The sequence below is a fragment of the Hyaena hyaena genome, unplaced genomic scaffold (assembly GCF_003009895.1).
Source record: "Hyaena hyaena isolate Hyena2069 unplaced genomic scaffold, ASM300989v1 scaffold_24, whole genome shotgun sequence".
NCBI classification, from domain to species: domain Eukaryota; kingdom Metazoa; phylum Chordata; class Mammalia; order Carnivora; family Hyaenidae; genus Hyaena; species Hyaena hyaena.
Window position 1 is genome coordinate 1,171,431 of NW_024080656.1, and position 12,792 is coordinate 1,184,222.

General features: G+C 47.9%; 1 protein-coding gene across 2 annotated transcripts in view; it reads left to right on the forward strand.

Annotated features, from left to right (window-relative positions):
• CUNH4orf19 (chromosome unknown C4orf19 homolog) overlaps positions 1-7,964 on the forward strand; it is a 64,735-nt gene extending 56,771 nt beyond the window's left edge. For both annotated transcript variants that reach the window (XM_039226957.1, XM_039226958.1), the window contains 2 exons: positions 5,194-5,247; positions 6,277-7,964. In XM_039226957.1, coding sequence (XP_039082888.1) covers positions 5,216-5,247; positions 6,277-7,183 — 939 coding nt within the window. In that variant the 5' untranslated portion in view covers positions 5,194-5,215 and the 3' untranslated portion in view covers positions 7,184-7,964. The remainder of the gene's footprint in view (positions 1-5,193; positions 5,248-6,276) is intronic.
• Positions 7,965-12,792: the final 4,828 nt, after the last annotated feature.

Sequence of the window (12,792 nt, forward strand, 5' to 3'; positions counted from 1 at the left end):
CTCCATTTGGGCTTGACTGATGTGGCTTCGTGCTTCCACCCAGGTTATGTTCTTGTGGCGGGAAAACCAGAGAAGTGATGCTGAGTTGTCAGTGCCTCCCATCAGGGGCCCCCAGAGCGGGTCAGACTCCTTGCGGGCAACATCACCTTTGGGTGCAGGTGCTGCGTGCCCGGGATCTCCACTGTTTTACCCTTAAGCACGTGGCGGGGAGATACTAAGAGACAAACCATCCTGTTCTCCCCAAACTCTTGCCCACTAATCTCAGCATCCACTGATGACTCACGCTTGAATCAGCTACTGTTGTGATGGTTGTGTTTTCTAGCTCTGTGATTCCTTGTGTGTGGGTTAGCTGGCTTTCTACAGGTAAGGCGGAGCTTTCCCTGAGCTTATATTCGCATGGACACATAGGTCCTCCTCTTATTCAGGGGGCTTGTACCCTTTATATTTGTTGTAGTTTTTATTTTGATGCTCCGGTAGTGCCAGTTCTGACCAGTAGAACCTTCACAAGCAGGGTCCTGTGCCCTTTGACCTGCCTCCATCACTCTTGAGGACCATCGCTCTTCAAAGGTAGCCCGTGGCAGCTGGGTTGAGCCTTTTTCTATATACCTTGTCTTCTTGATGAATACTCCATTTCTCTGCCTGGTAGAAAACACTCCACTCTCTGTGGTCTTCCTGTTCCATGCCCCTCCCCCACACCTGCCTCCACCACCATCTCCTCCCCCTCCCACCCGCCCCCCTCTGGCCTGATGGAACAGGATTTTCTAGCAAGGAGACTTGACTAGTAACTGACCAAGCATTCACATGTCCGTCTTCAAACACAGGACTGTTTAACTTCAACATAAAGCACAGGGCAGAGCCAACCCCCAACACAGGACTCCGGGAGCAGGCGGACGCCCGTGGTGGCTGACATACCCTCCTAATGGTATTTGCTTTTCCCCTGTGTAAACCAGCTGACGGTCGCAAAGGATTTGCCCTTTGCTTCTCGGCTGCTTTCTTTAAAGTCCAAAGAGAAAGCAAATTTTGATTCTACTAAGTAATAAAAGGCACCTGACAACTGATTCTAACCTCCAAGCTAGCCGTTGTCAAAGTGTGTGGGGGTGGGGGGGAGAGAAGGCAGAGAGACTGCCCAGCGTGAACTGTGTTAATGAAGAAGAGCATGTGTCCCCCCACCCCCACCCCCGCCATGTCCGTGTGTCACACTGGACAAGGAGTATTTGCCTTTTGCTCTTGGAAATGGAAGAGCTCCCCGCTAAGAGCAAGATGTGAACACTGAAGTGACATACGAGAAGAGAAATAAATTGAATTTGACATTAGGAATCCTCATACAAGGAAGGAAGTCGTAGGTACGGGCAGGCAAAGGTTGGGTGTGAATACATCAGTCCCCACCCTTTCCGTCAGCGGTCACACAGCCGTGGACGCGGGAGCTGCCTAGGTGAGAGAAGGAATGTCCCTGGAGAGGGAAAACTCCAGGCAGGGGAGAGAAGGGAGAGCCTCTGAGCAGGAAGAGGCCGTCTCCACTGGCAGAGAGGCGGGGAGGCCCGGAGCAGGGCCCTCGGGTAAGGGAGCAGGCCTAGGGGAAACCCAGGGGCTGTGCCCCAAAGGCCAGTGGGGGGCGGGGGGGGGCTGAGAAGCCAAACCAGAAACTTGATCCTGAAGAGGAAAACCTTTACAACATCCTTTCTATTACATGGCTTTGAAGGAAAATATAGATCCTGTGGTTTTCCTGGGGGAGGAGGAGGGGAGCCTAAAGCCACAGACGACTTACAAATTCTGTAAGAAACGGGGAAGTGGTGATCTCCAGTTGGCCTGGGAAAGCTCAGCGGTCATTGCATTTTGGAGCGTGTTGTTCACATGGCCCTGGCCATAGCAGCAGAGGGTGGGGACCGCGGCCCGGCCAGGGTTCCACAGGTCGGGTCAGCCTCTGGGATGCTGGGAACACAAGGTGTGACTCAAGGCCTGACACCTCCTAGCTTCCTCCCTCCCTCCCCTCACTGCCTTCCTTCTTCTCTCTCTCTCCTTCCCTTCCCTCTTTCTTCCTCCCCTCCTTCCTTCTTCCTTTCCTTCCTTCGTCCTTTCCTTCTTTCTTCCCCTCTTCCTTCTTCCTTCCCTCCTTCCTGAAACCCTTCCCTGCTACACCTCTTGAACTTGCCATCCTAAAATCAACCCACCAGATATTTTACACTGATTAATATTTCACCATGGCTTCAATTACATTATGATGACCCACAGTCTGCCTTCTCAAAAATTTCAAAGCCAGGTTTTCACTTTTCTATGACTTTTTTTTTTTTTTTTTTGCCTCCTATCCTCCTGACTGATTGTGTTTTTAAACAGAGTCCAAGGTAAATAGAGGTACTGCAAGCATGCAGAGGAGCAGGGGTTTAGAGCAGGATTGGGGAGGGGGGAGAAGTTGGAGAAGGGGGGGCTGATGGAGGGGAGGACGTGGGCGTAGCACTTATTTCTTTGGCCTACGTGTTCAGCTGACTTATGAATTACTAGCAGAAAATAGGCGTAAGTGGGAGCAGAGGCTGGGAATGAAACTCGGGGCTCTGGACATGGGATCACTTAGCGGAGAGTGCTTTGAAGAAGTGAATGGCTGTGCACACTAACTGCTGGCTGAGCTCCCAATGACTGCCCCCTCTGAGGAGCCATTGTGGCGCTTGAGTTTTGTGGCACTTGACTTTCAATTGGTGCCACAGTTCACAGAAATAGACCATTTGGCCCTTAATCCAGAAAACAAGTATTACTTGGTACTCTTAATGCTTTTTTCCTGCATGTATATTGTGGCAACTACATTACATCTTGCTTAGGTGCAAGGCCACCATCTTTTTTTTTTTTTTTTTTTTTTTTCCACATTGGGGCACCTGGGTGGCTCAATTAGTTAAGCGTCCGGCTCTCGATTTTGGCTCAGGTCATGATTTCATGGTTCATTGGTTGGTGCTCAGAGCCTGCTTGGGATTCTCTCTCTCCTTCTCTCTCTGCCTCTTCCCTGTCATATATGAAAGAATGAAAGAAAGAAGGAAGGAAGGGAGAAAAGAGAGAGAGGGAGGGAAGAAGAAGGGGAAGGGAAGGGAAGGGAAGGGAAAGGGAAGAAGGAAAGGAAAGAAAGAAAAAAATTTTTTAACATGCTATATCCAACCAGGGACGAGTAATAAGTATATGCTTATTGTGAATATTAACTTCTATAATCTCCAACAATGCCATATGGGAGACATATCATTATCCCCATTTACAGATGAAATAGCTGAGGTCCAAAGTCCTACAGCTGGTAAGAAGCTGAGCTGGGCTCTGAACCATAGAATCCAAGTAAATCTCCCCATCTTGAATCTGTAATCACTCTGCAAAGACTTTTTTGTTGTTGTTCACATACAAATTCCAGAGATTAGGTTGGGGTTATTTTTCAGAGGCCATTTTTCCGCTACCTATAACAGGTTATTTGTGGATTTTATTATAAGTGTAAACCCATAACCTGCCAGTCTATAACCTCTTAAAGAGCATCGGTCATTTTCTGTGTGGGTAAAGGCATCCTGGGAATTCTTTTTTTTTTTTAATGTTTTTATTTATTTCTGAGAGAGACAGCATGAGCAGGGGAGGGTCAGAGAGAGAGAGGGAGACACAGAATCTGAAACAGGCTCCAGGCTCTGAGCTAGCTGTCAGCACAGAGCCCGACACGGGGCTTGAACCCACGAACTGTGAGATCATGACCCGAGCCGAAGTCGGACGCTTAACTGACTAAGCCACTCAGGCACCCCTTTAATGTTTATTTTTGAGACAGAGCACAAGTAGGGTGTGGCAGAGAGAGAGGGAGACACAGAATCTGAAGCAGACTCCAGGCTCTGAGCTGTCAGCACAGAGCCCGACACGGGGCTTGAACCCACGAACTGTGAGATCATGACCCGAGCCGAAGCCGGATGCTCAACCGACTGAGCCCCCCAGGCACCCCCATCCTGGGAATTCAATCACGATTGAAAGAAGAGAGAAGAGAAGCCAGGGAGGCAGCGGTACTGCCAACAGTAAATGATCTCTCCCTCTTCCTCATGCGTGCATCTTACAGAGATGGAGGGACTGGGGCTGTAGATTCTCTTACTGGTCTGTCTCTTTAAAGGTTGTAGCTATTGGAAATGGGAAATGATTTAGAGATTCTTCTACACCAGTTTTTAGGATCTTCAGAAGAGAGATCAGAATAACCTGGTGAGTCCACACGAAGGGAAGATTTCAGTCAGAGAACACGCATCAGGGAACACGAAACTTGGGAAGGGACAGGTGGGAGGTCAAAGCAGCTGAACCCGTCTGCTGCCATGAGGCCCCAAGGGGCACGTCCTTGAGCTGCAAGAGAGTGGAGCCCCTGGACCATTGCCAGGGTTGGCCAGTCGTGGGAGGGGCGCAGCAGATGCCGTGTAGTCCCATAAAACTTCGAATGATGACCACAGCTGTCCCCTCCTCGGGTCTGTGTTGTGGAACACGTAAGTCAGCCACCTTACTCAGATGCCCTTTTTTTTTTAATGTTTTTTTTTAATAATTATTTATTTTTGAGAGAGAGACAGAGTGTGAACAGGGAAGGGGCAGAGAAAGAAAGGAAGACACAGAATCCGAAGCAGACTACAGGCTCTGAGCTGTCGGCACAGAGCCTAATGTGGGGCTTGAACTCACAGACCATGAGATGACGACCTGAGCCAAAATCAGATGCTTAACTGAATGAGCCAGCCAGGCGCCCCAACCCAGATATCTTTTCATACTTGAGTAGCTAATCCCCTGGTAAGGAATCCTCTCTTCTCTCTTACACCCCTCTCTTACACCCCTCTCTCTCGGCAATGTCTACACCCTGGTTAGGCTCTAGTCCCCAGCAGGAGGCCATTGATTGACATAGAAGATGGCATGGATCCTTTTCAATCCCTCCCTTCTCTCCCTAGCACTCTTTAGCCTGTGTTTCCTCCTTCGCCGAATGGAGACACGGGTAACTCCTGGGGATTGGGCCTGGCGCAGAGACAGGCATCAGTCAGTGTTTGAGAACTCTGAATCGGTGATTTCAGAAACGTGAAGGTGTTCCCAGTAACCATGGCCTCCCCTCCTCACGTGTTCTGCTTTTGCCAGAAATCCTGACTCTCCTAACGTGGAGCATCGCGGAAGGAGAGAGCAAACTTAGTTCCTATTCAGATGCCATTCACTATGGTCTCTCTTTCTAACTTTCTTTTCCAGATGGTAACTAAAACTCATCCAGATGGGGTGCAAGTGCTGTAAAATGATACAAAGGTAAGGTTGGAAAAATACCCTGAATGGAGGACTTTGTGACTTCCGTGGAGCCCCCTACAGGCCGTGCACGGGTTCACTGTGTTTACCTGGCTTGGAGCATGACCAGCATTGCCAAGAAATTATGCGTTTGGAGCTGCCTGGGTATCATTTCAGAGATCTTGTGACCTAGATTTTTTAAAAAATATTTTTTTTTTTTTTTTGCTCACTGTTCAGAGCAGGTAGGGAACGCCACAATGCTCTGAGATGAAATTTGGTTCAGGTCAACCTTGCAGTTCTGCAGAGAACATCAGTGCAAAGGCAAGCTGGAGTTTCAGAGGTGATGCCTGACCTGGCATCACTGGAAATAAATCACCCCAGTCACATACGGTTTTTAATCCTGCCCAGATTCTATTTCAGACAAATTTGGATAACGTGACTAGCACTCTACACAAAATAAAGGGGAAGAAATTAACTAATTTGCTCCCTTTAACAGATAGCACTTTATTCTAGTTCTCCATCTATAACTATATACCCACATCCATTTATTCATATGTGTGTGCGTATAAGTTTTACTCCATTGTACTCACAGTGTGATGGTAGGGGGTTTTCAGAAAACATTTATTATAATAAATGTTTGTTGTAAGTATCTTTCATGCTGGTCCAGACTTCATATTTATTTATTGTGTTAATGACTGGATAATATTCTGTGGAGAGAATGTGCCGTCGGTGCTTAACCACTTATTCCTGTTACTGGACATTTGTTTTAGTTACTTTTTGGATGTTTTTAATTCCATGAACCACTGCCCTGTGTTCTGTGCTCTCTTAGATCTCTTCTTGAGATCTATTACCCAGTGGGTAAGACATGTTCGTACCAACTGTATCTATTTGGTTTAGACATACACAGAGGCTTCACGGAATTATCACAGAAATTAACAGGAATGGTAGAAAGAAGCAGAAAGTAGAAGCAGAAAGTGTTAATAATGGAAGTTATTCAGAAAGGGCTTCCCGAATGAACTTAACCGACTGACCTTCGCTCCTGTCACCCCCCAGCTATCTCTTTGATCCAGTCCAAGTGCCCTCCCCTGGCTACGTCAACGAGGTGAACAGTTGCAAGGTGGATGAAGGTGACGCTGGCAAGTGGAAAGGCAAACAGGGCAGCCAAGCCCTGGGGCATCACAGTGAGCTGCTGAGCGGGGGCCTGAAGGGGACAGCCAGCTGGGGCGGGGCTGGCGGCGGGCAGGAGCCCCCCCGCGGGCATCCCCTGGGAGCGCCCCCTCCGGGGGACACAGTGGAGGGACACTGTGCAGACAAGGCTGGCAGTGCCGTCAACGGCATCGGCCCCGCCGCCGCCGCCGCCACGCAGCCCGCTGGGGACCGTGGGCCCCACCAGGGGGACAGGGGCTCCTGCGTCAGTACCACGAACAGCGCCCCCCCGACCCCACCCTTCCCGGAAGGCGGGGGCCCCGGAAGACAGGACAGCGTGCTGCTGCTGCCGGCCCCGCGGGAGACCCACGTCGTCCAAAGTGGGGCCCCCGGTCCTGCTTTCAGGGCAGAAGGTCCTGCCTTGGGAGTACACGACCGTGACTTCCAGATGCCGGCCCCGGATTACCCTCCCCCGCGGGGCCCAGCAGGAGACACCGCTGACGGGGAAGACGGGGATGGTGTCTCCAGGAGCCCCCGGGAGGAGGAACCCCCGGCGGGCATCCCCCCCAGGGTGGGGGGGCGCGGCTGGAATACGCCCTCCCCCTTGAAGAGAAGCTGGGACTCCTTAAATACGGCCGAGGCGGCAGAAGCCCTGAGTGTCTACTTCAGAGACGAGGACGCCGCTGAGGCCGAGCCGGGGGCCGATTCGAGAACTGGGCGGGAGGACGCGGTGGACGAGGATGCGGCGGTGGCCGAAGCCCTTGCGGCCCTAGAAGCGGCCACCGCAGGAGAAGACGTGGACGAGGCCGAGTAGGGCCCCGAGCTGGTGTCGCGCCAGGCACGCGGGTGCGTGCGCCCCTGGGGCCGAGCTGGCGTCCTGCAGCCTTAACGTTCGCCTCAGCCTCGGTTCTGGTGACTGGCGGTGCCTGCACCAGGCCGCTTGTTGCAAAGTATTGAAAGCCCCGCTGTGTAGACGGGCTATCTCAGGACGCCAGGATAAAAACCAGAGGGGACAGTGCGCCGGTGCCCACCGGTGCACATGCAGAAAGTAAACAGCCTGCTCGGCAACCCACAAATCGCCCTCCCCCCCCCCGAACATCTGGGACAGATGTTCTTGAGAATGCTCTGAAATCCCAGCGCCAAATCGCAAGGGTGCCGAATCACAGAACATTCTGTTGGCTTGCTTCTGAGAGCCAAACGTTGTACTCAACCTGGAAAAGGTAACTACCCCCACTGAAAGTGCCTAGTGTGTCCCCAGAGCATGGCTTACCTTCAGGGACAATCATCCAGGGAACTAATAACTAACCACTTGTTTGACATCCAGTTAAGCGGGCAGCTTTCAGGATGAGGCAGAAGCCACCAGGGAACAAATGGTTGGTTATTAGCTGTGATATTAAGACACCTTGACCTTAACTTTTTTTTACATTATTACTTTTTAATCTCCTTTGGGATCGGGGAGGCCGGTCAAAATCATTCTTAAAACTGCTTGTGACCTATTTGACTTGTAAATTCGTGAGATTGGGAACAGCAAAGAGATCAGATGGAGTGTTTTATGCCACTTTAATGTCTGATTCCGAATAAAACATAACAACACATGAGTCTGTCTGTCATCACTCAAAGGCGGTTGTAATTTCCCAGACTGGAGTGTCAGTAGGCCTTGATGTTTCTGTTTAAAGGGCTGCACTGCTAAGGTAATGGGTGAGGAGGGGAGCAAGTCAGTTTGGTGAGAATGGCTTTGGCTGGCTGTCCCTGCTGTTGAAACTCGTGACGGCATGACTACACGTGCCGATCTTACCTTAGGACAAACAACTGCTCTCTCTGCATTTCAGCCTTCTAATTTATAAAAACAGGAACTGCCGTTCTGACATGGCCCGTGGGGAATCTAAAGCACGGTCAAGTCTATGCAGAGAAGCATGAACAGGGAAGATGCTTTAGTATGGCATTGCATAACCCAGGCACTGGAATCTGACTGACCTTCGTCTGATTTCCAGTTTTGCCATGTGACCTTCGGCAAGTAATTTATCCCTTCTATTTTCCCATCTGTTAAATCAGAGTAATTATAGTATGTGTTTGTAAAGGTTAAATGAGATGATGCAAGTATCTCGGTGCCTGGCACAGAAGACGTGCTCAATAAAATGATGTCTTATCAGTTAAAAAACAAAACCTTAGAAAGGGCTTTATGTCCTTACAACTGAAAACTCTAATACGGTCAAGTATCTATAATGTCATCACTACGTTTTGGTAATTATTTAACATTAAACATGATTTCTGAGCTTCCCAGCATCTTTACGAATGGCCCCTTACAGATGCTTACCAGGCAGGCATACATTAGCCTGGGTTTGTTTGGGGACATGCCATATTTACGTACAAGGTCACACAGAGCCCCTAAAATGTAAACGGTTGTCATCGTTAAGTGCATTGTATGTGTATTTGCTATCGTATTTAGTATACCCCATGCTTCATATGTGAGAGTGATTCCTTCAGTTTCCCAACTGTATCTGCTGGGATTAGATTCAGCAGCTTGTGATAAACGGCTTATAGAACAGAGCTATATTTTACCTCTTACATAAAAGGAGTCCAGAAGTAGCAGTCCAGGGTGCTAGAGTGATCCATGCTATCAGTGACCAGTGCTCCTGTCATCTTGGCTTCCTTCTCAAGAGCATTGTGCAGTCCAATCATTACATTTGCCTTCCATGCAGAAAAAAGAATAAAGGGAGGGGCGCCGGGGTGGCTCATTTAAGAGTCTGACTCTCGAGCTCAGCTCAGGTCTTGATCTCAGGGTCGTGAGTTCAAGCCCCACGTTGGGCTCCACACAGACCTTGAGTGTTGAGGTGGTCAGCTTACAGTCTCTGCCACACCAGGTCTTCAAAACACAAAAGCTCAGAATAAAGCCAGTTTGCTAGAAGTCGAAAGTATATTTTACCTTTAGTATAACACTGAAGGGGATTAAACCTTTGGTTCAGTGGAAGGAGGACACAACAGTCCCGAGCATCGGCACTTCCCACTGCTATCTCTAAAACAGAGGGATGAAAGAAGGAAATTCAGACAGAAAGGGGCTGAGGTGAGGCATTAGTGCAGACAGGTCTCTGTTCCTTGCACAGAAACACACTTCTGCACTTGGCACACGTACATGATTTTACATTCTGACACTGCTGCAGATATTCACCATGATTAGCAATTCTCCTAAGTTTTAAAGGTATTTTTTTGTGTGAATAACTGCTTCAAAAAAGTTAGCAGATAACCAAGATGTTTAAGTTTGTTTGTTTTTGTTTTTGTTTTTATCTTAAAGCTCTCATGGCTCCTTTTGTCTAACCCCATATCCAGGCTCTACCAAAGGATGTCAGAGGAAGGTCAGAATCTTCAGAATGAAAAGAAATTCCAGACTGTGTAGCTTTAATCCACCAGGTTGTCTAGCAACTGACTAAGTGTCCCACTCTGTGTAGTGTGTCTTCTTCCTGGAGCCTGGCGCAGCCCCCACCAGAAAGGTGATGATCGCCAATAGTGAATTTTTCAAATACTCTGGACGCCTTGAAAGCGCCAATACACTCTGAGTGTCACACACTGGCTGTGATGAGGAGTGGACATCCTGGTCTTCCATGATCTTAGCAAATTGCATCGTGTGGGTATTTACCATGTTAAATCTTGATCGTGATTGTGATAAAAGATTATTACTATATTACATGTATGTGTATATATATACACACACATGTTCTTTACTGGCAGAAGTTGAGCTGTCATATAAATATGACAGGAGACGTTTTTTTCTCTGGTTTCCAGGGCAGATAGTAGCAAATTCTTATAACTGTCAAACCCAATCTACAAAGGAATGCAGAGAATTTGAGGTTGCTTAATGCACGCCCATTTGTCCACGCTCAGTAATTGCTGGCCAGACACCATTTCTCCTTTCTGCTTCACTCTGCCTCTGACCCAAAGGATCAGACTGTCTCTTCCTAAGCTTTCCATCAGCATCTGCAAGCATGAGGCCCTCGGAAGAATAAAGGAGGCACAGAATCCAAGTTTGTGAGCAAAGGTCTGACTCCCTTAGTTTCGTCTGTGCGGTCACGGAACCAAGCCTTTCAGATTAAAATGTGGAAATTCTTGCTTTTTGTTTATGTATTTTTAACCCCAGAGTAAACCTCAGTTATTTTCAAATCCTCTCTTTGGGAACTAGTGACAATTAAACAGAGACAGGCTGACAGGTAATGCTTTCCCTGTGAATGTGTGGGAAGAATACATTGCACATTTGTATACTAAATTTGTCAGTTTCCCCAACACACGAGGTTATAGTATACATCTGTAAACAGTCTGACCTTGGAAGCGCTCTCCGCCACTTGAAGAAACGCTTGAGCACACCTATTAAATATGCCCATTCCAAATGATTCTTACCTGCCACATTAAATCAGTTGCCTGGAGTTGACTACGAGCAATTTTTTTTTCAACTAAAGCAACTATAACGAGCAAATGCCTTTTGCCTCGATCTAGGACAGCGTGTGGCATAAGGTGAGGACTCAATACATTATTGGTGGGGTGAACCCATAAAATCTCCTCACGGTATAGTTGAGGAGACCTCACACAGCTGAGACTCTGGATGCTAATTAGGAGATGGCGACAGGTGTCATAAAGGTATAAATCCAGGGTCGCGGAAAAACAAGTCCGTATCAATTTGAGAGAAGAGAACTAACATTTATTCATGCTTTGCAATCTCAGACTGTCCTGCTCCCTTACAGTGGTGTGTGGAAAGGCAGTCAGAGAGTAGAATTTGAACAGCCAGAGAAGGTTCTGTCTCTAGAATGAGGCCATGTTGCTCTGCGGACCTTAATCCCAAACTGAGACAAAAGCTTCAAGAAAACCAATATTTGGGAAGAAGCAATGGGAAACTTGGCTGACCACATTTGTCACTCATTTTGAACCTAATCTTTAAAATCCTGAGGGAGAAAGGAAGACTCAGATGCCACTTTTCTCTTGGCTTCTGGTGGTGGAGAATGCCCATGGGGGTTGGCTCTTCCATTCACACCTTCAGCCGTGCATCATGACCTCCAGGTCTCGGAGGTTATGATCACGTGGCCCGTGCCAACCAGTCACACACGTGCACCTCTGTAATCCTAATACATGGGGGTGGGATCAGCCTGTGCCTCTTGCTCACTGTATGACATTGGGTTTAAATTTCTTGACTTTCCTGAGCCTCGGTTTCCCCGTCTGTAAAATGGGAATAATTCCTACCTCCCATGTTGAGAACAGACGTTCTCAAATTTCGGTGTGCTTGTTACCAAACAGCAGATTTCTGAGTCTTACTACCAGAGATTTGAACTCAGTAGGTCTTGGGTGGGGACCTGGCATATGTATAGTTGGTGCAGGTAATTTTCCAGCCACACATGGAAAAACACTAAGACTATATACAAAGAATTGCCACATCTTCTTGATCTTACAGCAGTTACTAATAAAAAAAAGTTTGTGCTCATACTCCTAATAGGAGTACATTTACAATTAAACGTACTGCCTGGCAAAGCAATATTAACATGGGATAATAATTAAATATCAAAGGGTTTTTTTGTTTTGTTTTTAGAGAGAGTGTGTGTGTTCGAGCAGGGGAGAGGGGCAGGTGGAGAGAAAGACAGAGAGAATCCCAAGCAAGCTCCACACTCAGCATGGAGCCCAACACGGGGCTCAATCCCACAATCCTGGAATCATGACCTGAGCCAAAATCAAGAATCAGACCCTCAACCGTCTGAGTCCCCCAGGCGCCCTAACTATCCAAGTTTTTGTTTTTGTTTTTATAGGAGAGAGAGAAAGAGTGCGAGCAGGGGAGGGTCAGAGAGAGAGGGTGTCACAGACTGAAACAGGCTCCAGGCTCTGAGCTGGCAGCCAGCACAGAGCCCGACACGGGGCTCGAACCCACGAACCGCGAGATCATGACCTAAGCGAAAGTCGGACGCTTAACCAACTAAGCCACCCAGGCGCCCCCTAACTATCCAAGTTTTAATATTTTGTTCCCATACCCCTGGATTATGTAAAACCTACTTGAAAACACCGATTTAGAAGCTCAAATGAACTATCTATAAAAAACACTTTGGAAATATACAAAAGTGGAGTTTTGGACAATATATACAGCATACACATGCATGTGACTCCTACACCTGGAATGCACACTTGGCCATATGCAAGCAAACATGAAAATGTCCACCTCAGTGCCACTCCTCCGTTACCATTCGTTCTCACTCTTTGAGCCTGATTTTTAGGAAATTCTGTATTTTCTGCTTTTAAGCATTTTGGAGTACTTAATATAAAACTAAGGTCAAGTATGACCTAGAGACCAGAAAATGGATGAGGAATTTTACTCACCTATGTTATCGAAACTATAGGTTCCAAACCAATATGAAAAAGCCAGTGGGGGTCCAGCCAATTAGAATATTTGTTTTGTCAGGA